This window comes from Bombyx mandarina, chromosome 01 (assembly GCF_030267445.1).
Source record: "Bombyx mandarina strain Sakado chromosome 01, ASM3026744v2".
Lineage (NCBI taxonomy): Eukaryota > Metazoa > Arthropoda > Insecta > Lepidoptera > Bombycidae > Bombyx > Bombyx mandarina.
In genome coordinates, this window is record NC_143208.1 from 12,831,546 (window position 1) to 12,856,135 (window position 24,590).

At 36.7% G+C, this 24,590-nt stretch overlaps 1 protein-coding gene and 1 long non-coding RNA gene across 7 annotated transcripts in view; one reads left to right on the top strand and one right to left on the bottom strand.

Moving 5' to 3' along the window:
- The window catches only part of Oseg1 (intraflagellar transport protein Oseg1), a 28,947-nt gene extending 23,629 nt beyond the window's left edge, over positions 1–5,318 (bottom strand). Inside the window, exons 1-8 of one of the 2 annotated variants that reach the window (XM_028177408.2) lie at positions 4,841–5,318; positions 4,634–4,739; positions 4,164–4,394; positions 3,700–3,910; positions 3,228–3,375; positions 2,300–2,454; positions 1,250–1,447; positions 700–837 (exon numbers count right to left, since the gene is read on the bottom strand). In XM_028177408.2, the coding sequence (XP_028033209.2) occupies positions 700–837; positions 1,250–1,447; positions 2,300–2,454; positions 3,228–3,375; positions 3,700–3,910; positions 4,164–4,394; positions 4,634–4,695 (1,143 nt within the window). In that variant the 5' untranslated portion in view covers positions 4,696–4,739; positions 4,841–5,318. The remainder of the gene's footprint in view (positions 1–699; positions 838–1,249; positions 1,448–2,299; positions 2,455–3,227; positions 3,376–3,699; positions 3,911–4,163; positions 4,395–4,633; positions 4,740–4,840) is intronic. The other variant, XM_089730882.1, reaches the window with a different exon arrangement.
- A 16,745-nt stretch (positions 5,319–22,063) lies between these two features.
- Positions 22,064–24,489, top strand: LOC149503555 (uncharacterized). Of its 5 annotated transcripts, none has more exons than XR_016324133.1 (3): positions 22,064–22,494; positions 22,791–23,037; positions 23,542–24,489. It is a non-coding gene; the product is annotated as an uncharacterized LOC149503555 (long non-coding RNA). The 5 variants fall into 5 exon arrangements; XR_016324124.1 differs by having other exon boundaries at positions 22,308–22,494; positions 22,750–23,037; XR_016324140.1 differs by lacking the exon at positions 22,064–22,494 and adding an exon at positions 22,593–22,607 and having other exon boundaries at positions 22,750–23,037.
- The last annotated feature ends 101 nt before the right edge of the window (positions 24,490–24,590 follow it).

The following is a 24,590-nucleotide window of genomic DNA, read 5'->3' on the forward strand; positions in this document are numbered from 1 at the left end:
ACGCACACACGCATGCATACTATTTATTGTCAAACTTTTGTTCTTGACGTCTGTTGTCAAATTGAGAATAGATTAAATATTGTTTGTCTTTGTTAATATTTTTTATAGTGTAGTCTTGGCGAAATTTGTGATTATAGAAGCATAAAATACAATCATAACAGTGTACAAACTTACAATTCTAATAAATTATAGTCGAATTCGACTACTGCGGGACCTCTAGTATCAATAAAAAACTAAGAGCAAAAATATTATTATGAATAGAAATCTTAAAATGTCAGTGATCATAAATGATGATTGTAATCTGTAGTCAAATTTCTATCGTTGAGCGAACACATATATAATAATATGATTAGGAGTCACACGAGAACGGCTCCGCCGATTTGGCTGCTTTCTTTTTCATTGTGTTTGGAATTGTCATTTCAAAGTTTCTGAAGTGATTTTTTTTTAGCACGGTATTGATTTGAAGCTCGATGAAACGGAAACAACATTCGATATAAAAAAATATTTATGTTCATAGGGTTGAGTTAACAAGAGAATAAGACAAAATATTTCTGATAGCTCCACTTCTACAGACCATTGCAGAGCATTCTACAGAGCAGATAATTGCAAACCTTAAAAAAAAAAGTGTTTCGCCAGTATGTGAGAAAATGTTTCACATAATTATGATATTATAGTTAATATAAAATAAAAATAAAATACCTGACATAATAGCAATGAGTCACTGGTGGCCACTAATAGTGAACATTCAGATTTTTGGGGAAGTTTCTCTCTCACTCTGTACAGCATTCCCTCAACGTCGCCCTGCTCGTACACAACCACTCGTTCTGGTAATTGCACCTGTTAACACGAATTAAATTAAGGTCCCGAGAAAACGTGGCACAGGTCACGTCACTGTCATTCACCTGCTATGAACAGGCATTACCTATTAGGCCACGGTCGCTTCAGTTAGGCATAGAAGTTACAGCCGTAGTTACATTATAAAATCCCTTTTATTCGTCCATGTGCCAACTGAATGCCTGTTGATTCAACCTTGCCAAGCACATTAGACCGATGAAAAATTATTATCATCATCTCAGCCTATAACTCAGTTCACTGTTGAACATAGGCCTCTCTAATTGATACCCAGTGCGGCCGGTCCGTTGCCATCTGCATCCAACGTGACCTAGCGACTTTCACTAGGACGTCGATTCATCTGGATGAGAAATATTGAGTCTTAAATTAACATAATTAATTTAAAAAGCACCCTTACGGCAAGTCGATGTTTATAAATTGCTATCTTCTGTACTCTGTCGTGACATTTAATCCGTACTTTATTACCGGTGGTGAGATGTTGTATTATAACATCGGTCATGTTCTCTCTATAAGCGTATCTCTCACGGTATAAACCATGCACAGTACTGAACACAACTTGATAGCACCAGAGCGTCCCGTCTTGACATGCCACGGCCTGTAAGGCAAATAATTTTTTGTGAAACACTTAATCGAAACTTATGCATTCCGGTTTGAAAAATATTATAATTTGAAGAAATGCATAGGTACCAGGATTTTTTTTCACATAAACGAAAACTAGAGGATGACTTAGCTTTGCTATTTATTTATTTTTTGATTAATTGTATTTTTTAGAAATTATATTTAATTACGAAATGTATTTCAATAAAAAAAATATATTTATTATTATTATTATTATCGATAAAGTTGATTATTGAAAACACGAATAAAACAGCATTTTCTGAAAATAAATCGTAGCTAGATCGATTTATCGCCCCTGAAATCGCCTGTATACTAAATTTTATGAAAATCGTTAGAGCCGTTTCCGAGATTCAGATTATATATGTATATATTATATACAAGAATTGCTCGTTTAAAGATATAAGGTAAAAACGCAACTTTTCAACAAAACTTGACGTCCGCCACAAGAATTACTGTTATCCTTTTTAATTTCTATGAGTAGTATAAATAAGGGCCGACACACAACATTATTGGCAATTTTACCCAATATTCCCAAATTTCATGTATACTGCTACGTTCGATCGTTTATCGTTATTGCAAGTAAGACAATAGGACATGATTATTTATAATTTCGTCATATTAACATAGATCCACTGCCACATACTTATAAGCCACACCTTACCAACCAAAAAAAAATTATTTTAAAGTGAAATTAAGTTACAATTTTATTTAATTTTGACAGATATTTAAGTAGCATTTAACTTCCTATCAACATTAGTGTTTGTGAATAAGTCACCGGTACATGTGTTGCAAATCAATTTATTCGAATTTACGTATACTTTTAACTTACAATATTATTGAAGGAGGGTGAAGGAGCTATTGCCCAAACCCAATCTTGAGAAGTTGTAATTATAGGCACTCCTTCTGCTGTGAGTATCGCCCATCCCCCCACACCACCAACGAGGATCAAAGAATCAAGTAACATAATAGAGACAGCCGCCATTCCTGAAAAAACATGTTGTACTTGATTTTCTAATATATCATATGTGTCGCAAAACCTAAGACAGATGTTTACTCTGGCGACTTCTCACACGATAGAACTAAAATAATAGTGGTTAAAACATTGTAGTTCTTCACCACGACCTTATCAGCATGCTTTGTAAAATATATGTTTGAATGGAAATTTAGAATTTATTTCAACTGACTGTTAAGCTCTTGAACACAACACACAACACCTTAAGCACGATGAAGTCGCGGTGCTAACGAAGCCGAGGAGAATCAGCCAGCTACTCCTGCGTTATCTATACAGCGAGCTCATTGAAACATTTATGATTAAGTTAGGAAATTAACTAGCGAAGCGGAATTATGGACCGTTTCCCTTTCCACTTCAGAAACCGCTACACTCTATCCATTAATCCTATCCTAGTTCTTGTCTGCCCAAGGGCCCCATCCTAGTTTAAGACATCCCTGATTCTACCCCTAGTTCCTATTCCAATCTACGGTACTAGTATAAATGTGGCATCTGATGAAGTCTATAAAAAATTACAATTTCTATTTCTATTGATTAAACTAGTTTGTTTACCATTTTTATTGTTTTAAATACAATCGTTAATTTTCATTCTTAAGCCAGATCACATATGAATCATTGATATGAGTCATAAAACCGATGGGTAAAAAAGTAATGACAAGGGCATAGCTGAGGATTGCCTGATGGTCGGGATCCTTTTTTAATTTCATTTTATATTAATGACATTTTTAGATGTAAATATGCATATTACCAATATTTCTTTCTTTTAGTGTTTGCTGACCCTGTATTGTATAAAAAGAAAGTGTTTCATTCCAATCAGTGACAAGTAAAGTCATTTTTGAGAAGGCAACCGCCCAAACTGCAGCTTCTCTCAGAATTCGTTGTATTTCATTGCCTACCTAAAAAAAAATATTGGCTTAGTAAAAATAAAACACATAAAATTACACACATAAAAAGCTATTAAAAACACTAAGAAACTAGGGCAATAGTACATTGAATCTACAGTTAGAAATCTCAACAGCTACCACTTGTACTAACTATCATTGAGTAATTGCTACAATGTATATTTCAATGAAGTAATTTAAAAAAAAAAAAATTATAAGAAGAATTATTAAGAGCTATATTTTTCAGAAGTAAATTTTAAATACAAGGTAAGTGTGCTTAATTCAACATATTTTATAGACTTTCATAAAATCAAAATAGTGAACAAATAGATTACTTACTTTATCCCTAAAAGTTACAGCACCACTTGCTAAACCAATTACCAGATATTGCCCATTTGGTGACCAAGCACAGCTTGTTATTCTCCCAGAAACTTTATGTTTCTGAACAGCTTTTATGTCCATTGACCAGAAAGCAAAATCAGAAATGGCACATGAGGCCAAATGAAATGTTACAGGGTTGTAGGCGAGACACTGTATTGCTTCACTGTGTCTAAAAGAGAGAAAAAAAACAAAAAAAACTCTTTGAAGGACAATATTTGGACACAATATAGCAACAAAAAATAATCATGATCAATAAAATACATTGTGCTTGAATAATATTCAGAACATTTTTATCTACAATGAGATGAAACAAAAATTTACTACTATCCCATGTTTCAATATCTGGAAATTTCATTACCCCGAATCACTGCAAATTCTTAACTAAACATTACTCATCTGCCAAGTAAATATAATCAACTAACGAATATTTCAATATGCCTTCCATTTTTGATGTCCAAATAATAACATTCCTGTCAGCACTACCACTTGCAAATTTCTTGCCATCTCCACAGTAAGCTACAGCATGAACCGCCCCTTTATGGGCCTGCAGCAGTTGTAGAAGAGATCCATCCCTAGGATCATAAACCATAACCTTCTCTCCAGCTCCAACTACCAGCTGGCTTCCATCTGGACTGAAGCATAATGTGTGGACACTGAAATAATTAATTCCAACTGTAAAACTCGTTCACAAATAATGCTTTCCGAGCCTATTGAGTAAATCATGAGTCAATCATGAGTATAGTCATATCATGTTGATTGCGACTTCTGTTGAGTTCAAGATGTTAACTTTAATGTAATCATCATGTTTTTGTGTGTATTAATTGTTTATATTAGGTTTATAAATTAATGATTTTTATTTATTTTAAAGTCAAAGTTGTTACACGATTCATACCTAGAAAACTCAATTTTGTCAGCTTCGTGAATTTTATTTACCCATTTTGGTAACGTTCTCATTTTTGTTTATCGGTAGTAAACTACAATGTGAAAAAATTATAATCCTAAAAACAAAATTTCTACTTAATTTAAGCTCGGTTTAGGTACTTTATTTTTTGAAACTGTATAGAATGAGTCTTGTACTTTTATAAATAATGTACCGTACCGTACGTAGCCGTAGTGATACGTACATACAAACAAAGTTGTATTTAGATTACTAAAATTGTTTATTATTTAAAAGATTTTTTTTGTCTCCATAGGACACTAGATAGGCAAAGGAAACATAGGTCATTACTTCAAATATTTGTTATAAAAGATTTCCATATAAATGATTAGTAAATGGAGCGAAATTAATTAAAATAAAACAACACCGTAATTTTTTGTAGTAGTTAGATTTACTAAGGATACAATGGACTTTTGTTGTAGTTTGAATATGTAAGCAATGGCAGGCAACACTTAACACTTATAAGGTTACAGTTTTCGAATATTGGAACGCTTAAGTATTTAAATAATTAAAACAGATGGTTTTCTTCTCTTCAGTGAAGACAATGACTTCTCATCTAGACACGGACAGTGCAACATCTTAGGGTTTTATAAAAATAAAATATTGTAATGGTGTAATAGTGTACAAAGTATTTGCCTATATAAATTATACTAACCATGAAGCAGAGTTGTTTTTAAATAGCCCCTCACCTCCAGAACCCAATCGCCTCAACTTTAACCGTCCAACAACTTTTTAGGAAAATCGAAAAAATTTCATTAGTATTGAAAGTTTTTAAGAAATATGTACCCAATATGAAAGTTTCGGTTGAGGTCCGTTTTAGGAAATTAACATCGCGGTATGTACAATATTTTAAAGAAAAAAGATTTACTTATCAAATGTAATCACGGAAATAATAAAAGTATTTTTTTATATCCATGAGAAAAATTCTATTTTTTGTTGCGGACTATCTGTCTGAAGTTTGGAGTAATTTGGTGCAAGCTATTCACGTTAAATCCTGGAGATGTTCATCTGTAAGTCGTGATCGAAATTTGTTCTTGTTGAAGGGCATCTACGAAAATGTTATTTCGCCCCTAAATGTTGATCCAAGCAAAGTAAGTAATAAGTTGCAAAGCTATTTTTTTTCTGAATATTTATCACCACACACAAATTTTATGCAGAACTCTGCACTAGACACTTCCATACCCTGTAGTGGAAGTTGCTGTGTCCGGATGCGGACCACGGTCGGCCATTTGGCGAACCCTGTTAGGTATATATTCTTATTTTATAACAGAAATGACAACCTGTGTTATTTCTTAACCAATAGTGGCACTAACAGAATAGTGCGCAAGCAAACAATAAAATTTAAAACCAATACCAAGGGACAAGCTGAACGACTTTGAAAGATCATAAGATTACTAGAGATCGTAAGGCACGAACGTTCGGGAAAATTCAACAGCGTTTCGGCAGTCACTTATCTCAATATCGAGAAAGCCATCGACGATGTCTGGCCCATGGGACGGGTCTACAAGCTGTAAAGGGAAACGGCTCTGCAACATGCCTATGTAGTAGTAGTCGCACGCCGTCGTACCTGGAGGGCAGAATCGTTCTTATCGTGGAATCTTAGCGCGTGAAAAGCAGACGTAAAATTAACGCTGTTGCCAACAAAATAACTTATTTCCCATCATCCTTATTTTCCCCTAGCGGTCATTTCAATGATACCGAGGCTATTGAAAGTTTTACCTTAGTAGCTGGACCGGTGGAGTGTTACGGTTAACATGAAAATTACCGCGGCAGTCCTATATAGTATAGTCCTTAAGCTTAGTCTCCGCGGTGTGCGTTGCGAGAGTGACCGCTCGCAGAGCATTATTTTTTATTTTATTTTATTACATTATTTTAAGTATTTATATTAAGTTACAAAAAGTATATACATACATACATTCATACATACATACATACACACATACATACATATAATAGTTTATAAAGTATTAAATTGAATATATTAATAAATTTCCTTAACAAATAACTTCATCTTAATAAGTTCATGATGATTCCGCTAACTTTTCCAACAACATTCGCCCAACCCTTAACTTGAACGTGCAACGGTTAGTTATTACTATGGAATGCACTTCATAGCATTTCATAGAAGTGCATTCCATAACAGAACAGATTGCACGACGAAAGAGTTACATAACTAGAACTATGTGTGGGACAACGAATTAATAGGCTATGGAGAGAACGTAGGGCCCGCTCATGGCTGGAGTGAAGATGTTGAAAATAGGGAGTTAGATAGGAAGGAGGTTCAGGAGACATAAGTAAGGAATGAAAAGTCGTTTTTTTTTTTTTTTTTTAGTTTTCCACTTCACTTCGATAAAGCGGCACGAAATGAGAACCCTCTCATCGTGGCCGCCGGTAACTACATTCCCGATCCTGCGGACAGAATGGAAAGCAGTCGATGTCGCCCAAAACACGTCATCTCGGATCCTCCCCCGATCCACTAACGGTGCTTCTAGGTACTTCAAGCACCGGTCACCGTTCTCGTCGAACCCGTCGCTTGCGACGAAGGGCTCGACGAGTAAATTAACTCTCAGACGCCGCCGGATCTTCTCAGTGGGTCGCGTTTCCGATCCGGTGGTAGATTCTGCGAAGCACGGCTCTTGCTAGGGTTCGTGTTAGCAACGTCATCAGGTTTGAGCCCCGTGAGCTCACCTACAAAAGTTAGGGTTACGCTGAAATAGCCTCTCAAGGCTCTCAGCTTAGGTAGGAAAAAAAAAAGAAAGTTTTTTTAAAGAAAGCATTATGGCCCACATCAATTGGGTGTGAGCAACTATTCATTCAGCAAGCTTCTTTCTTTGGTCGATCTTGAACTCTAAGTTGCTGGTCAAGCCTAGCACCGCCATCTGTCCCGCCAACTTGTGTAAAATCCTATCATGTGGTCGTCGTGCCGGAGTCGGAGACCGGAGTGGATCCCAGCGATCGTATGCAGGGTGGACTGGGGGCCCTTCCATACCCTGCGTCAGCTCCTCGCGCAACCCCTGGTTGAGTGTTAACTGTGCTCTGCGCTTTATTCATGTATTGCCTTGATATCATCACTAACATCCTACCTCTCCAAATCCTTACTCTCCAACTAAAGTTTTTTACTCAAATTATAGTCGACAATAGGAAAAAAGTTTTTTCGGCGGACCTCCATTCCACATTTAATGTGGATTTCAGCAATGTCAGGAGCCTACACAGGGGTCAACTCTGTTCGACCATGTACAAGAGGGGACTGACTGCGTGCTTGAGCAGAGAGAGAGATTTCGGGGCCGATAAATCGATCTAGCAACGATTTATTTACAGAAAATGTTGTTTTATTCGTGCTTTCAATAATCAACTCTTCCCGAAATCTATTGGCGAATAATAAAACTATTTTTCTTAATTGAGGGCAGCTAGCCGCTTTAAAGATTCAACAAGATGGCGTTATCAAAAAAAAAAACCGAGCAACATAGAAATAATAAGTACCGTGTTTTGATCTATTTAATTTTGTGGTCATTGTTAAATAATCAAATATTTATATTGAAGATGTCGAACCTCAAAAGTTATCGTTCTTGATGCATGAATACTACAAAACCAACTCCTGAAAAAATGTTTTTAAATGTTTCCCAAGATGACAAACGTCGAATTAAATGGTTTCAAGCTGTGCACCGTGATAATCCCAAAACTTCAGACTTTGCCTTAATAAATCCTTTATCACACATAGCTAATCGTAACTAACTAACAACTCGTTTTTTAGCAATAAATTTTCAATATTATAGTCTTGTCACGTGTATTTGTCGTAAACGCTGTACTGTTATTAAATAGCTATACCATTATGACGTCACAAGTATGGTGACCAATCATGGCGCGTATATAAGTCACGTGGTTTTTTTAAATTCTATCAATTTTTAAATCTTTATAACTAATTTAAAAAAATGTTTTTAAGTTTTTTGCGTTAAATATCCATATTATTAATAATAAAGTTTTAAAATACAATTAAAAAATCGATAATTTTTTTTCTTTCAAAATCCCAATTGGTGAGCGACTGAGAGGCTATCCCTCTGGGAGCCGTGTTTTCTGGTCGCTGACTAAGGCTGCAGAAGGCAACTTCTGCACTAAGTAACTCTGATGACAGTTTGACCCATAGTGCGAAAGAGAAGGCTGACCTTCTGGTCAAACTCTTCGCCTCGAACTCCACTATGGATGAGGGGGGTGCCACATCACCCAACATCCCCGGGTGTGATAGCTAGAGAGCTACGGCCTCTGCCTGAGATCTGTGTTATAGTACTAACAGGGTTCCGTCTTCATGGAAGACCACCCACGTCCATCCTATCCCCAAGAAGGGTGACTGGTCGGACCCATCGAACTATAGACCTATCGCGATAACATCCGCGCTTTTCAAGGTAATGGAGCGAATAATAAATACACAGCTCCTGAAGTATCTTGAGGATCGCCAGCTGATCAGTGACCGGCAGTACGGTTTCCGTCATGATCGCTCAGCCGGCGATCTTTTTGTATACCCTACTCACAGGTGGGCTGAAGCCTTGGAAAGCAAGGGTGAGGTTCTTGCTGTTAGCCTTGATATCGCGAAGGCCTTCGACAGGGTCTGGCATAGGGCACTTCTGTCGAAGCTACCATCTTAGGGAATCCCCGAGGGACTCTGCAAGTAGATCGCTAGCTTTTTGGATGTGCTAAGCATCACGTTGTTCTAGACGGTGACTGCTCCGATACCATCACCATTAACGCTGGCGTTCCACAAGGTTCGGTTCTCTTCCCCACGATTTTCATACTGTACGTAGTCTGGCCATAATACTGAGACAGGAAAAAAACAATTCTATTGCAAATAGCATTTATTACTTTTACAGTGTGTTAGTTTAATACATAAATATAAAACAATTTAAAGTATAAAAAGCATATTCGAAGTGGTCTTCATTGGCTGCAATACAGTCCTTTAAACGTTGAGGCCAGTTATCAAGCACGCACTCTTTCCATGGGAAAAAATTTCACTGCCAATCGTACGGATTGTTTTAGGGACTCAAAATTATCATGGCGTTTAGAGCAAGCCGTACTCTCTAAAAGTGACCTTATATCATAATCCAGCGGATTGAGTTCGGGATTAGACGACGGCCAGTCTTCAGCTCTGATGAAGCCCGAAACGTTCGTTTCCAACCAAGACTGCGTAGACCGAGCTTTATCACCTGGCGCCGAGTCTTGCTGGAAGGACCATTCTTGATTATTGAACATGGTGTTGTTAAGGGGCTTCACTACCTTCTCAAGTATGGTATCTTGATACACTTGTGCCGATGTATTGATACCTTTTTCACAAAAGTATGGCTCAGTCACTCCTTGATAGCTAATAACCCCACCAAACCATCACTGAAGTCGGATAGTGTCCACGTTGCACTCTGTCGACTAATTGGGAAGCTTCCTTCGAGCTTTGAGCATAAATACGGTCATTTTGTTTGTAAAAATGTAGTTCAATTGTAAAAATTTTCTCATCCGTACACAATTTTTTTCTATGACCTCCCTATGCGTACCGCTTCAGTAGTTGTTTCGATTTTACCACCCTATTCTCTTTTAAATTATCAGTTAAGAAATGACCAGTACGTCTCTTAAAGGCTGCAAGTCCTAAGTCATCTTTTAAAATACGCGACATGGTTCTAGGTGCTATCTTCATCTCCCGAGATAAAATATTTTGCTTTCGGACAGGATTTCTTCGAATTCTTTCCCTTACTGCTTTGACCACCTTTTTCGTCCGAACACTAAGTGGACGGCCAGATCTTTTTCTGTCACAAACAGAGGAGGTCTCATTGCATCTATTAATAGCCCGGTACACAAACATTTTACTAATACCAAGCGTATGGAGAGTTTTAAAAATTGCATTTGGCTCCATACCTACTTTGTGTAATGCAATCACAGCGATTCGGTTCTATTTATCACCCCACTCCATTTTAATATCGCAAAATATTGTACAATGTATTGGCGCCAAAATGAGAAAACGCAATGAGCAATCATATAAAAATGATAGATTCCAAATTCAAATGTAATATTTTGTTTATTTTTAATTGTAACAGTATTTATGGCCAGACTAAGTATATCAATCTATCTATTGATGGCATACATTGCTATGGAGATGACAGCACGGGGGATGCGCGATATATCGGCTATCAGAGTATTTCTCAGAGCATGGTGCAAGAGAGATGATCTAAACTTGTGTCTGAAGTGGAGAACTGTCTAGGGCTAGTCTCCGAGTCCCGTTAAAGACACAAGTTAAACAAGAAAGAAGTCCAGGTTCGGAGTCATTTGGAGGGCAAAGCCAAGTTGGCGTCCAAAATTCTGGAAGTCTTCATCAGAGCGAAGTGGTACTTCACGCCTGGACAAACGTTCTTGCTTTATAAAGCACAAGTCCGGCCTCGCGTGGAGTATTGTTCCCACCTCTGGGCTGGGGCTCCCAAATACCAGCTACTTCCATTTGACTCCATACAGAAGAGGACCGTTCAGATTGTCGATAATCCCGTTCTCACGGATCGGTTGGAACCTCTGAGTCTGCGGAGGGACTTTGCTTCTCTGTGCATTTTGCATCGTATGTTCCTTGGGGAGTGCTCTGACGAGTTGCTTGAGATGATTCCATCCTTTCGTTTTTACTATCACATCGCCTGCCACCGGAGTAGAGTTCATCCATACTACCTGGAGCCATTGCGTTCATCCACAGTGCGTTTCCAGAGATATTTTTGGCCACGTACCATCCGGCTTTGGAATGAGCTCACACCCACGCTGTTTTCCGAGCGCTATGACTTGTCCTTCCTCAAACGAGGCTTGTGGAGAGTACTCAACGGTAGGCAGCGGCTTGCCTTTGCCCCCGGCATTGCTGAAGTCCATGGGCGACGGCAAACACTCACCATCAGGTGAGCCGTATGCTTGTCTGCCTACAATGGCATAAAAAAAGCTCGAGATCTGAGAGTGGAGTCGCTCGATGGGTTCTTTCGTAGGCTCACTCATGGACGGTATGAACGGGCTGAAAACTGCTCCCATGAGTACCTCCACAGCCACAACATAGTCCTCTGTAGACTAGACTACCTGATGGCAAGGGGTTCCCAAGGGAGTTCCTAGATCCTCCGACTGCGCTGACTATATTATGAAGATCGTCGGTAGTCTCCCTAGTTGTATTATATAGTATTGTAGTTTAGTTATCATAATGCAGTTTTAGAAGGAATTGGTTCAGATTATTGATGTCTGTTTCATATCCTTACTGCTTTCAAAAACAATTGAACAATGGTGTGACATAGATTCTAAGCTTGTAGTATAGTCATTAGGATGGTACTTAGTAATTATGGTAGAAAACCGAGGAGTAAAGAATGAATAATTAATAGAAGAAAGAATAACGAATAAAGAGAAAGAAGCAGCCGAGAGAGAATGATAAGCATCAAGCACGGTTCCAATTAATATTAAGGGTTGAGTATTAAATATTAAATTCACATAATATTAAGATACTAATTTTCAATCGAAAACGTGTATTGTTATCGAAAAAGTTACATATTATCTAAAACCATAGATAATTTACCTAAGATTTACGTATTATGTGTGTAGCATAGATTATACACTTAAGTGTGTAGTGTGTGTACATCTATGATTACAAAAATCAATGCACATCAATCAGGGCTCTATAAATTTGGCTCCCCCTTTTTTTATTTTCGGTTTTTTTTTATTTTTAATTATTTGTTCGTCGTTTGTTCGTTAATGTTCGAATGTAAAAATTGTTTGCTCGTCTTTTATTTATTTATAATTAATTAAACAAATGATCACCGTTAAGCCCACTCTAGTAAAGGGGGGCCCACCTCCTTTACTAGACATCTTTATTTTTATCGCTCAGATTAATTCATTTTGATCAATTATCGTTTGTTCGACGACTATTGGTGATTGATTGATCATAACAAACAAATAAATTAAAAAAAAACAAAGCCTTGTAATATATATCAATCAAGATACTTCTCGATAATACTAATTAAGTTAATATAGACGTAAATAATATTTTTTTTAAATAAAATCCTGTTTATAGCAAAAAACAGATTTTGTGTGCATTAGATTTACATTTTTTGAACTACGTAATAAATTTAGGAATTATTCATTTTATTATAAAACTAGCTAACCCGGCAGACTTCGTAGTGCCTCAATCGATAAATAAAAGACCTAAACTTGTGTATAAGATAAACTTAAAACAAACAAAAGGAATCCATCCGACGGGGGAAACATCAAAGGAAAAACATCATTGTTATTTTTATTTAATTCCAAGCATTTTCATATTTATCTACCTTTTAAACCTTCTCTGGACTTCCACAAATAATTCAAGACCAAAATTAGCCAAATCGGTCCAGCCGTTCTGGAGTTTTAGCGAGACTAACAAACAGCAATTCATTTTTATATACCTAGTCAGGTCATAAAGTCTGTCACATGTTTAATGTAAAATAATTGAAACAAGTTTATTCATTATGTAACCATTCATATACCAAAATGAATTTAACAAAACATAGATTCTTATGACACTAAAGTTTATTCAAAATGACCTCCGTGATTTTGAATACAGGCCTTCAATCTGCGCGGCCAGTCGTCTATCGCAGCACGAACGATGTCCATGTCAATATCGGCGGCTGCCTTAATCAAGGATGTCTTGAGTGACTCCAAATTGGGATGAGGCTTTGAGCACGCCTTTTGCTCCAAGTGTTGCCATATCTTGTAATCTAACGGATACAAATCTGGACTGGAGGAGGGCCAGTCTTCGTGCCGGATGAAGTCGATTTCACGCGCCGCCAGCCAGTCTTGTGTGCTCTTCGCTCTATGAGCTGGCGCCAAATCTTGTTGCAATACCCAGTGCCTGTTATTGAACATGGTATGAGAAACAGGTTCCACAAGGTTCGTCAGGACTGTATTTTGATACACAACTGCATTCGTTAACTGCATTCGTTTGTACACCTTTCTCACAAAAATGTACCTCTTTTAAGCCCCAATAAGAAACTCCCAACCATACCATGAGCGAGGATGGAAAATGACCTCGTTGGACACGCGGAATACGGTTGCTCGCTTCTTCACTACTGTGTGCGTACACCTTATCATTTTGTTTGTTGTAGCTCTGTTCTACGGTAAAAATTTTTTCATCCGAAAAAAGAATTTCCCGATATTTTTTTCCCGCGTATCGCTTCAACAAAGCGCGGCATCTCTTCAGTCTCAGGTCCATTAGACGAGCATTCAAACGATGTCCTGTTTTTCTTCGATATGCCCGAAGCCCTAAGTCTTCATTTAACACCCTTTTTACCGTGGTTCTGCTTAACCCCATCTGAAGGGCCAACAGTTTCTGCTTACTTTTGGGATTTCTTTGAATTCGCGCCTTCACAGCTTTTATCACTGCTGGAGTCCTAACAGATCGAGGGCGACCACTTCTTGACCTGTCATCTACACTAGAGTCTTCATTGTATCGTTTGATGGTACGATAAACGAATCTTTTGGTTATATTCAAATTTTTCAGTATGTTAAAAATTTTAATTGGCGCGTAACCGCAACCATGCAACGCAATAACTGCAACACGGTCTTCTTTAAGCGTCCACTCCATATTTAAAAATGAGTAAAATTCTAAAAGTATACATTTTTATTTTCATGAACAATTCGAATTCAATAAACTTTTTTGTGGCCAGCATTCTAAAAGAAAAGTTTTTACTGTGTGACAATACTTATGACCTGACTAGTTATATAGATACAAGTATCATAACTATCTCCTATTGCATGGTAATGAATAGTATCATTTTAGCACGAAAGTTGTACTCCTAAAATATTCTTAAATATAATTAGAAATCACTGAAATTTCAATGTGCTTGATAGAATTCAATATCATTAAAAATAACTGAATTTATTAAAACCGCGCTAATCGTACCTTAACGACTAATTGGCCGTTTCATTCACTGACATTTTTTTGTTGAAGTATTGTTGAAGTTTGTTGAAGTTTTCAATATATTTTTTATCTACATAACAAATAAATAGACAGTATAAACGCACTTGTAAAAAAAACACTAGTAAATATGGCCATTGCCAGCTGACTGACAAAACCGGCGCATGCGCAATGTAGGCGTGAGGTGACGGTTTGCTAGATATAAAATAATTAATAATTGGGAATTTAATTGTTGAAGTGAAACTTCTTTAGGTGCATGAGGGTAAAATTTTTACAGAACGTCATGCAGGTATGCAACGGAAGTGACATCAAACTACTATTGAAATTAAGTACTTGTCAAATGTTAGTAGTAGTCATAGACCTTAGGTTTCCTACTTCAGTGGTAGTAGTAGTTGTTGTATTTTTCCAACTGGAAAGGCAAATGTATCATACCATACAGCCTAATAAAAAATGTAAATAGGAATTGAAATGAAATGAAAAGAATTTGGAACATTAATCAAATAGCATGAAAATAAATTAGTCAATTCAATTGGCAAAATATTAGTCATTTACAATTTAGAAATCTAAACATAATGTTACTGTCAACACTGAGGTTTGAGATTGACATTTGACAGACTTTTGGCGGGAACATATATATCTTTGTCTCGTATGGACATTTGGAATTTAATTTATGTAAAATTAAACTCTGATTTTTTGATTGACTGTTTTATTGTGACGTGCGTGCGTGCCTTAGTGCAATGGCAAAGAGGTTTTAATCTATGAAATATGTCTAAACGTCGGCGCGAACATCCTCCCCCTCGTTGAAAGGTCAGTTTTCAACCTTGAATATCTTGCGCTGAGGGCAGGGGACAAATACGTATTAGGGGCCGCCGAACGCAGCCTCGTGTTGTTGATATGTCTGCCACTCGAGAAATTCCGTCTGGGCCCGGGAATAGGCGTCGAACTCTTCCGAGACGCCAAGCCATAGGCGGGACGTGATCCTCTTGAATAAGGACAAGATCACCCACGTTTAGCTGGGCAGCGTTGGTGCGCCATTTCGTTCGTTGCTGAAGTTCGCTGATGTACTCCTTTTGCCAGCGTTGCCAGAAGTGCTGGCGAAGCTGCTCAACTCGAGCGTAACGTTGTAGCGTGTTTTGATTGTGATCTTGCAGAGCAGGCGATGGCAGGGAAGTCAGTGGTCTTCCGATAAGAAAGTGCCCAGGAGAAAGGGAGAGCAGGTCGTCAGGGGAACATGATAGCGGACACAGGGGACTACTATTGAGTATAGCCTCCACTTGCGCAAACAAAGTAGAAATCTCTTCAAATGTTAGATGCGCATTGCCTATAACGCGCTTAATATGGTGTTTAGCAGATTTTACTCCGGCATCCCAGATACCGCCGAAGTGAGGAGCATAAGTAGGGGAAAAAATGAATTTAATGGTTTCTTGTGTTGCAAAATCAAATAGAGGTTCCTTGTTATTTTGTAAAAAAGTACTTAGCTCTTTTGCTGCTGCTACAAAATTACGTCCATTATCACAGTATATTTCTATTGGTTTACCTCGACATGAGATAAACCTTCTCAAGATCATTATAAATGCGTCCTTGGATAAATCGCTGACCGCTTCCAGATGCAGGCATTTATAACGTAAACAAACGAACACACACAAATAACATTTAATCAATTTAGCGCCGCGCCCTTTGCGATTGAGTATGAGAAACGGGCCGGCAAAGTCTAGACCTACAGACAGAAACGGGAAGCCAGGGTTTATACGCGGAGCTGGAAGATCGCCCATTTTCGGGCTTAATGTTTTACCCTGAATTCGCCTGCACCGAACACACTTATATACTGTGCGTCGAGCCAGATTCCTACCATTAAGGGGCCATACGTATTCTCTTACCGTTGCAAGCAGGAGTTGGGGACCGGCATGCATGTTACGTATGTGTTCGTGCTCAAATATGAGCTTGGTTAAATGATGCGATGAGTATTGGATGTTTCTTGTCGTAAGAATAATTCGATGCATTGATCCTACCACCGACCCGTATTAAATTATTTTTATCTATGAATGGGGACAGAGGTAAAATTTTTGATTTTGGATTTAATATTTTATTTGTGCTTAGTGAATTGTATTCTGCAGTGAATGATTGTTTTTGTGCTATTATGCAAAGGTGAGTAAATGAATTGTTTATTTCTTCGATTGATAAATTGCCGGTTAATTTGTTTTTGGGATTTTTTGAATTGTAAATGAACCTATATATGTATGCCAATGTACCTTTTAATTTATTTATTTTAGAGTAATTTTCGATTTTTATTACAGGCTCCAGGATGGCAGCCGGACTAGCGTATATGTTTGGTAAGTGTTTGGTTTTAATATTTTGTTTTATTTCAGGTAGCTCTTCATGAAGTTTAGTGGGATTCAAGACTGGCCAATGTGTTTCGTCGTGACTAAGGTAAGCAGGACCTGACCACCATAAACTCATGTTTTGAAGTTTATTTGCGTTAACACCGCGGGATTTAAATCAGCAGGGTTCATATCGGTAGGTACGTATCTCCAGGATGATGATTTTGATGTTTCTAGTATTTCAACTACTCTGTTGGCGACGAATGTCTTAAGCTTAGCGGGATTGCTATTCAGCCACCCTAGTACTATGCTTGAGTCGCACCAGAATATAGAACGAGAAGGTACGTATCGTATAGAATCGAGTACACTCTTGCATAACTTAGACGCTAATAAAGCTGCGCATAACTCTAGCTTTGGAATGGTCACAGGTTTTAGTGGAGCTACTTTAGATTTCGAGCATAATAAGTTTACGGTAGCTACATTATTGCAATCTATAGATTTTATATAAATACATGTCCCGTAGGCTCTTTGTGATGCGTCACTGAACGAATGCACTTCGATTGCGATAGGTGAGTCACAAAGCACCCTCCTTGGGATTTGTATTTCTGATATAAATTTTAAATTATCAATAAAATCGTACCATTCAGTTTTAACATCATGGGGAACAGGTTGATCCCAATCGAGCTTGAGGATCCACAGTCCTTGTAAAATCATTTTAGGCTTAATAATGCATGGACTTAAAATACCTAAAGGATCACATATTTTGAACGCGTCAGACATGATCGTTCTCTTTGTTACGTTGTTTGTATTGTGTGGAACTTTTATGGGAAAATGTATGCAGTCACTAGAAGGACTCCACCCGATTCCAAGAGTGCTCGAAGATTCACTCAATACAAGATTTTCTTGAACGGCAATAAATGAATTGTCAAAAATAGAAGGTAAGTTGGATTTGTATTTACGAAGTTTGAAGCATGCTGAATTAAGAGCTTGTGATATTGCGGTTTGAATATTACGTAGCGTGAGCTCATCATCTGAACCAGTTATGAGATCGTCGACAAAAAAGTCCCTTTGTATAATTTTCTTAATAGTTTCGTCAGCACATTCCTCACCGACCTGCCACAGACAGCGCGTACTTAGATAACTAGCACTTGCGGTTCCGTAAGTGAGAGTATTCAGGCGCAAAGTCTCGATAGGCATAGACTCATCTTCTCTCCAAAGTATTAGTTGGAGATCACGATCGTCTTCGTGAACTAATACCTGGCGATACATTTTCTCTATATCGCCGGTCAATAAATATTTGTATTGTCGTGCTCTTATCAATATGGAGAAAAGAGAATCCTGAATACTTGGACCTACCCGAAGTATGTCGTTAACGGAAAATCCGGATGCGGTGACAGCTGACCCATCAAAAACAACACGGATTTTTGTGCTTTCGCTATTGTCCTTGAATACGGCGTGATGACATAAAAAGTATGATAGTGGCGGCATTGGAGTATCAGATTTAGATAGGTGACCTAAACTCGCATATTCACGTAGGAACTCTGTATATTGTGACCTTAACTTACCATTTCTACGGAACCTTTTCTCTAGATTAAGGAAACGTTTTTTTGCTATATTGTATGAGTCACCCAGGCAGTCCGGGGCCTCAAGCATAGGTAATCTGACACAAAATCGACCTGATTCTAATCTGGTGGTGTTTTCTACAAAATGATCTTCTGCAGCCTTATGCTCTATGCTTATTTTTTTGTTTTGAGGCAGATCTTCTATCTCCCAAAATTTAGATAACATTTCATGAATGTTTGTTGTATTAGATGGGTTATATACTGCAGCATGATTGCAATGTATAATAGAATGATGTGTGGTTAAATTATGTTTGGATGAATGATGTTTGGACGAATGATGTTTGGATAAATGATGAATAAATGCATTGTTGTTTCGTGATATGTTGTTTATGTTGCCGCCGACCAACCAACCAAATTTAGAATTAATTAACTTAACATTACTAGGGCCTATGGAACGTTTTTCGCCACCTAAAATGTCCCAAAAAATATCAGATCCAATCAACAGGTCGATTGGACCAGGTTGGTAGAAAGAAGGATCGGCTAGTTTAATATTGTTAGGTATATTTAAATGTTTGATGTTGATAGGAGTGTTAGGTAATATACCTGTTAACTGGTCGAGGACAAATAGAGAAAGTGTCACACTAAATTGATTTCGTAGTGACGATATTTGCGCAGTACAACTTTCTTTAATTGTATCCGCTGATTTATTGCTGATTCCGATTACATTTAGTATATCAATGGATCTAGATGTAAGTGATAACCTTTGCATTAAAGATTTAGTGATAAACGAATATTGACTTCCACAGTCTAAAAAGGCACGTACAATAGATTTTTCTTTAGTGTTTGGATTGGATACTTCGATTAATGCTGTGGATAGTAGCACATCACTAGAGTCGTAGCACATAGCGGAAGTACTTACGACTGCAGTATTAGACTGGTGGAGAAGTGTATTGTGTCGCTTATTACATTCGCGACAGCTGCTTAATCGACAGTCAGTTACTGAATGGCCAGCTCTCAAACAATTAGCGCATAATTTTAAATTTTCAACCTCAGACCATCTTTCCTTTATGTTTTTTGATATAAATATGGGACAATTATAGATTCGATGGTTTTCTTTACAAATAATGCAAGAAGATGAATAATTTTGAGTGGTGCTGATAAACGATTTCACATGGATTGGTTTATTACTAGTAGAGGCTGGGTGACGCGAAGTATTTAGTAATGGTTTGGTAGGGTTATCAAATTTGTTTCTATTTAAAGCCTCGAGAACGTCAGCACGATCGACCAAAAACTTAAAGAATTGTTGTAAAGTAGGTACATCGTCGATGCCATTACGCGTCTCCTCCCACTTCGTTAGCGTCGTATTATCTAGCTTAGAAGACAGCATGAAGATAATAAGCATATCCCAATGATCAGTCGGCTGTTTCAAGTTAGATAGCGCCCGTAAATTTTTGGTTACATGATCCACCAAGAAACGTAGTGACCTTTCCGATTCGCGAGTAATGGACTGTATATTGAATAGTGATTTAAGGTGTTGGTTAATAAGTAATCGTTTATTATTGTATCGCGCACAAAGTAGTTCCCAGGCCTCTGCATAGTTCGCCGAGGAAACTTCGAGATTAGAAATTATGCGCGCTGCGTCGCCCTCCAAATATGAAATTAAATAATGGAACTTGTGTATGCTCGTTATATGTTCGTTTTTATGCACTAGGTTCACAAAAGTATCATGAAATTCCAACCAGTGAAAATAGGACCCATTGAATTTAGATATTTGAATTTGCGGTAATTTTACACCAATATTGTGATGATCGAGACTACACTGAGCTTCCTGGAAGATCGATTTGCGTCTGTCTTCATCTTTAATCGAATTTTGTTGATCGATAATATTTTTTGCTGTGACAATGTTTGTTATGATCTCCTGCTCAATGTTGTCTCTTTCATCGATTTCGAAGTCAAGATTATTAGAATTTAAGACCTCGATTTCACTTTGCAACGCATCAAACTTTGTTGAAAGTCCCTCAAATCTGTCAAGTTTAAGTGATAGTTCAGCTAGCTCAACATTTGATAATGTTGACTGCAGAATCAGCTTGTCGAGATAGTTTTTAAACTTAGTTATTTGACCCTTAATTGAGCTACGTTTAGTCGTGAGCTCTTTTAAAGATCCGCGGATGGAACCATGTTTTTCACCGTCTGAAGGCATTTTGAATTATAAAACAATGTAAGCTAGTTAATATTTACAAATTTTAGTGAAATTCAACAAGTCTAACGCAATAAATATGCATATTGCAAAATGTAGGTAAGAAACCAATAGATTGTAAATAAATAAGTTATATCTCACTCTCCTTACTGCGTCGGCATACCAGTTGGCGTGCGAAAAGCTGACTGCACTGATAACGCGCGATATGGCTCGTCCGTCGTACCGATGCTGTGACGTAAAGAGGCGCTTGTAGGCAGGGCGCAACGCAAACTCTCGAGACGCTGAGCGCTGAGCTTCGGTGTCGCTTGAATGCTTGAATGATGCTTCACGAACCGAGGCCGGCTAGGTCCAGGCTAATGCTTCCAATCTTGACGCCCAAAATGTTCTTCGCGATGAACCTTTTGATTGGTACGCGTCGTCTCGTTTTTGAAGAAGATTCGCGTTTTTTGGTTTGGTTTTTTTGAATTGTTGTCCTGTCACGGTCGCCAAATTATGTCTCGTATGGACATTTGGAATTTAATTTACGTAAAATTAAACTCTGATTTTTTGATTGACTGTTTTATTGTGACGTGCGTGCGTGCCTTAGTGCAATGGCAAAGAGGTTTTAATCTATGAAATATGTCTAAACGTCGGCGCGAACAATCTTCCTTTTTCCCTTCCTATAAGTCTCGGAAATCTAAAGTTTTAGATTTGTATAAATATAAGCAAGACATAAATTAGTTCGCCCAAAAATTTTCACTTCTGACATGTATACTTTGTACGCACGCACTTTTTTTTATGATCGAACAATCACCAATAGTCGTCGAAAAACGATAATTGATCAAAATGAAGTAATCTCAGCGATAAAAATAAAGATATCTAGTAAGGAGGGGCGACCTACGGGTGATCATTTGTTTAATTAAATATAAACAAATAAAAGACGAACAAACAATTTTTACATCCGAACATTAACGAACAAATAATTAAAAATAAAAAAAATCTGAAAATCAAAAAAAGGTGTCGTGAGGTTGATGGTTTGCTTATTAGATATAAAATAATTAATAATTGGGAATTTAATTGTTTTTATGATCGAACAATCACCAATAGTCATCGAACAAACGATAATTGATCAAAGTGAATTAATCTGAGCGATAAAAATAGGGATATCTAGTAAAGGGGGCCCACTTAACGGTGATCATTTGTTTAATTAATTATAAATAAATAAAAGACGAGCAAACAATCTTTACATTCGAACATTAACGAACAAATAATTAAAAATAAAAATAAATCCGAAAATCAAAAAAAGGGGCCAAATTTACAGAGTCATCAATCAGGTCATGAAATCATAGATTATACCATAGATTATACACTTAATGATTCTTATACACATAATTTAATTGAGAGGTGAATGAAGTTAGCCCCTCAAAAAAAAATTTCTTTCCTATTTTCTACTTATTTTCTATTAATTCGTTTGTTCATCATTTGTTTTTGATTGTTCACTGTTAATAATTGTTTGTTCTGCATTTATTTATTTTAAAAAGATTATTAAAAAAATATGTACAAGTTAGCCCCTCGATTGCAATTTTTAATATTTTTTCGTCCTTAATGACTCGTAAATATTCATTTTCGATTGTTCTTATATAAAACACGTTTGTTCTCTTTCGAAATTACTCGTTTTTTGTTTAATTTACTATTTGTATTAGTTGATTAAATGTATGCAAAATATGTGTACTGCGCATGCGTCAACTATAATGCCTAAACTTTGTACCGTCTACGCGGTTTTAATCGAGAGAAAAAAAAACAAATATAAATCCTGAAGGAGCAATTGATTGGTATGTATACAGTTTAATTAAAAAAATTAAAAAATAAATAAATGAAATAATGTACATTGGCGTAAAGTTAGACCAAATACATTTTTTCCATCCTCCTACCTATCGTTATGAAGGTATAAAAAAGATTAAGTCAATAATATGTTCATTATTTATCTTTCAAGAGATAATGTAGGTATACATTATAATAACTTTTTTACACAGTCGAAATTATATTCCTAACATTAGTAAAATAACATTTTAATTTTTTTTTTATAGGTTATGTATTGAAAGTGTTGGAAAATTATTTCATGTTTTAGCTGGAAAACGACATTGAGAATTATATGCAATACAAGATAATGGGCTCCATCAAATGAATTCGAATGAAACCAAACTGTTTACCATCCAAATTCGATTGTCGGGCAGATAGAAAACGAAAATTCACTCAAAGTGAACCTCGACCTGCATTTGTGAAACGGCAAAGACTCACTATTGTCAAGGAGATTGAAGAGACGACTAAAAATGAGATGTGTTATATTATTATACCTTTGCCATCTTGTAGTCAAGGTAGGTGTAACTGTCAATAATTAGTAACACTCACAGATCTCATAATCAAATAACAATATCAGAAAAAAGGAGAATAGTTAGTTAGTTAGTGGAAGTAGCCAAAATGGGCAAGTGGACCTCAGTTCCTATTACATAAGGTACTAGGAAGTTTGTGATAATCAAAATTTATCACAGTGTAATATCACTTACTTACTTTAACAGTGAAGGAAAACATTGTGATGAAACCTGCACACCTAAATGTTCTTAGGATTTTCTTAGGTGTGTAATCCACCAACCAGCACTAGGCCAGCGTGGTGGACTAAGGCCTAAAAACCCTCTCAATGGTAGTGGAGGCCAGTGTCCAGCAAGGGGATATATTATATGGGCTGATGATGATGACTAGGAAGTTATATACATACTACTACTACTACTACTACTACTACAGTACACATATAATCCTATATATTTACAAACTATAAGTTTGTTGGGTACCTAGAAATTGCTAACATTATTTCATATTTCCAGATGTCCAGCCACTTGAAAATAGGTGTAGTAATGACAAAGCTATCCAAGTAGCTCCAGCACAGGAACACAAAGGCAAGGCAAGTGTGTATTGCCACATCACCCCTAAATATATCTGAAGCAAGTACAAGTAAACAATCAGAACCAGCAAAAAGAAAACTGTTGTTCCTGAGGACAAATTTGACAGTGATGAGTCAAATGCACCAGCAACAGAAGGATCAACAGTTGACTATGAGTCATCTCTCAATATCTCCACTCCATCAAAGACTTGTGCACTGCAGACTATAGCTCTCAAGAAGACTAAAAAAGTTGAAAAAATGAATGTGTTAACAATTTTATCTAAAGTGAAAAATAAACCACGTTTATATATTGGTCTTCCACAAGAATTATATTTCATAATAGGCTTGATTGAGAAACATACAAATGTTTCTGAACAAAATATTATATTATGTTTGATGAGAATAAAATTAAATAGAACATTCTCTCAATTGGCTGATGATTTCGATCTATCTGTAAGTGAAGCAAGCAATATATTTTTCAACAAACTCCCAGAAATTGCAAATGTAATATCACCCCTTGTTAGAGTATAAAAAAAACGATACAATAAATATATATGCAGGAAGGATAATTGATGTCAACTTGGTGGAAAATAGAAAGTTTTTAGATAGTTTGCCACCTACAAGACTCTTTAATTAAATAAGTAATCCTTACTTATAAATATTAATTTTTGTAAGTATTTTCACTCTTCATTCAAAAACTACTGAACAGATTTTAATAAGACTTCTATGCTGGTCTTGAATGGCTAGCAACTCATTATTATTTTGATTCTGTTTTCCACAAATGTGCTAAATATGGGCTTATATATATGAAAAGGAATAAAGATTAATGTTATGTAACCTTTGTACCTGTATGTTAAGAATAATTTTTAAATAAAACATATTTAAATTGAAATATTATTTTTATTAAATCACATTCACTTTGTACACATCAATATTTTGTACTCCCTAAAAGGAAAATAGGTATGAAGATTTTTTTAAGTATTTAACATTACA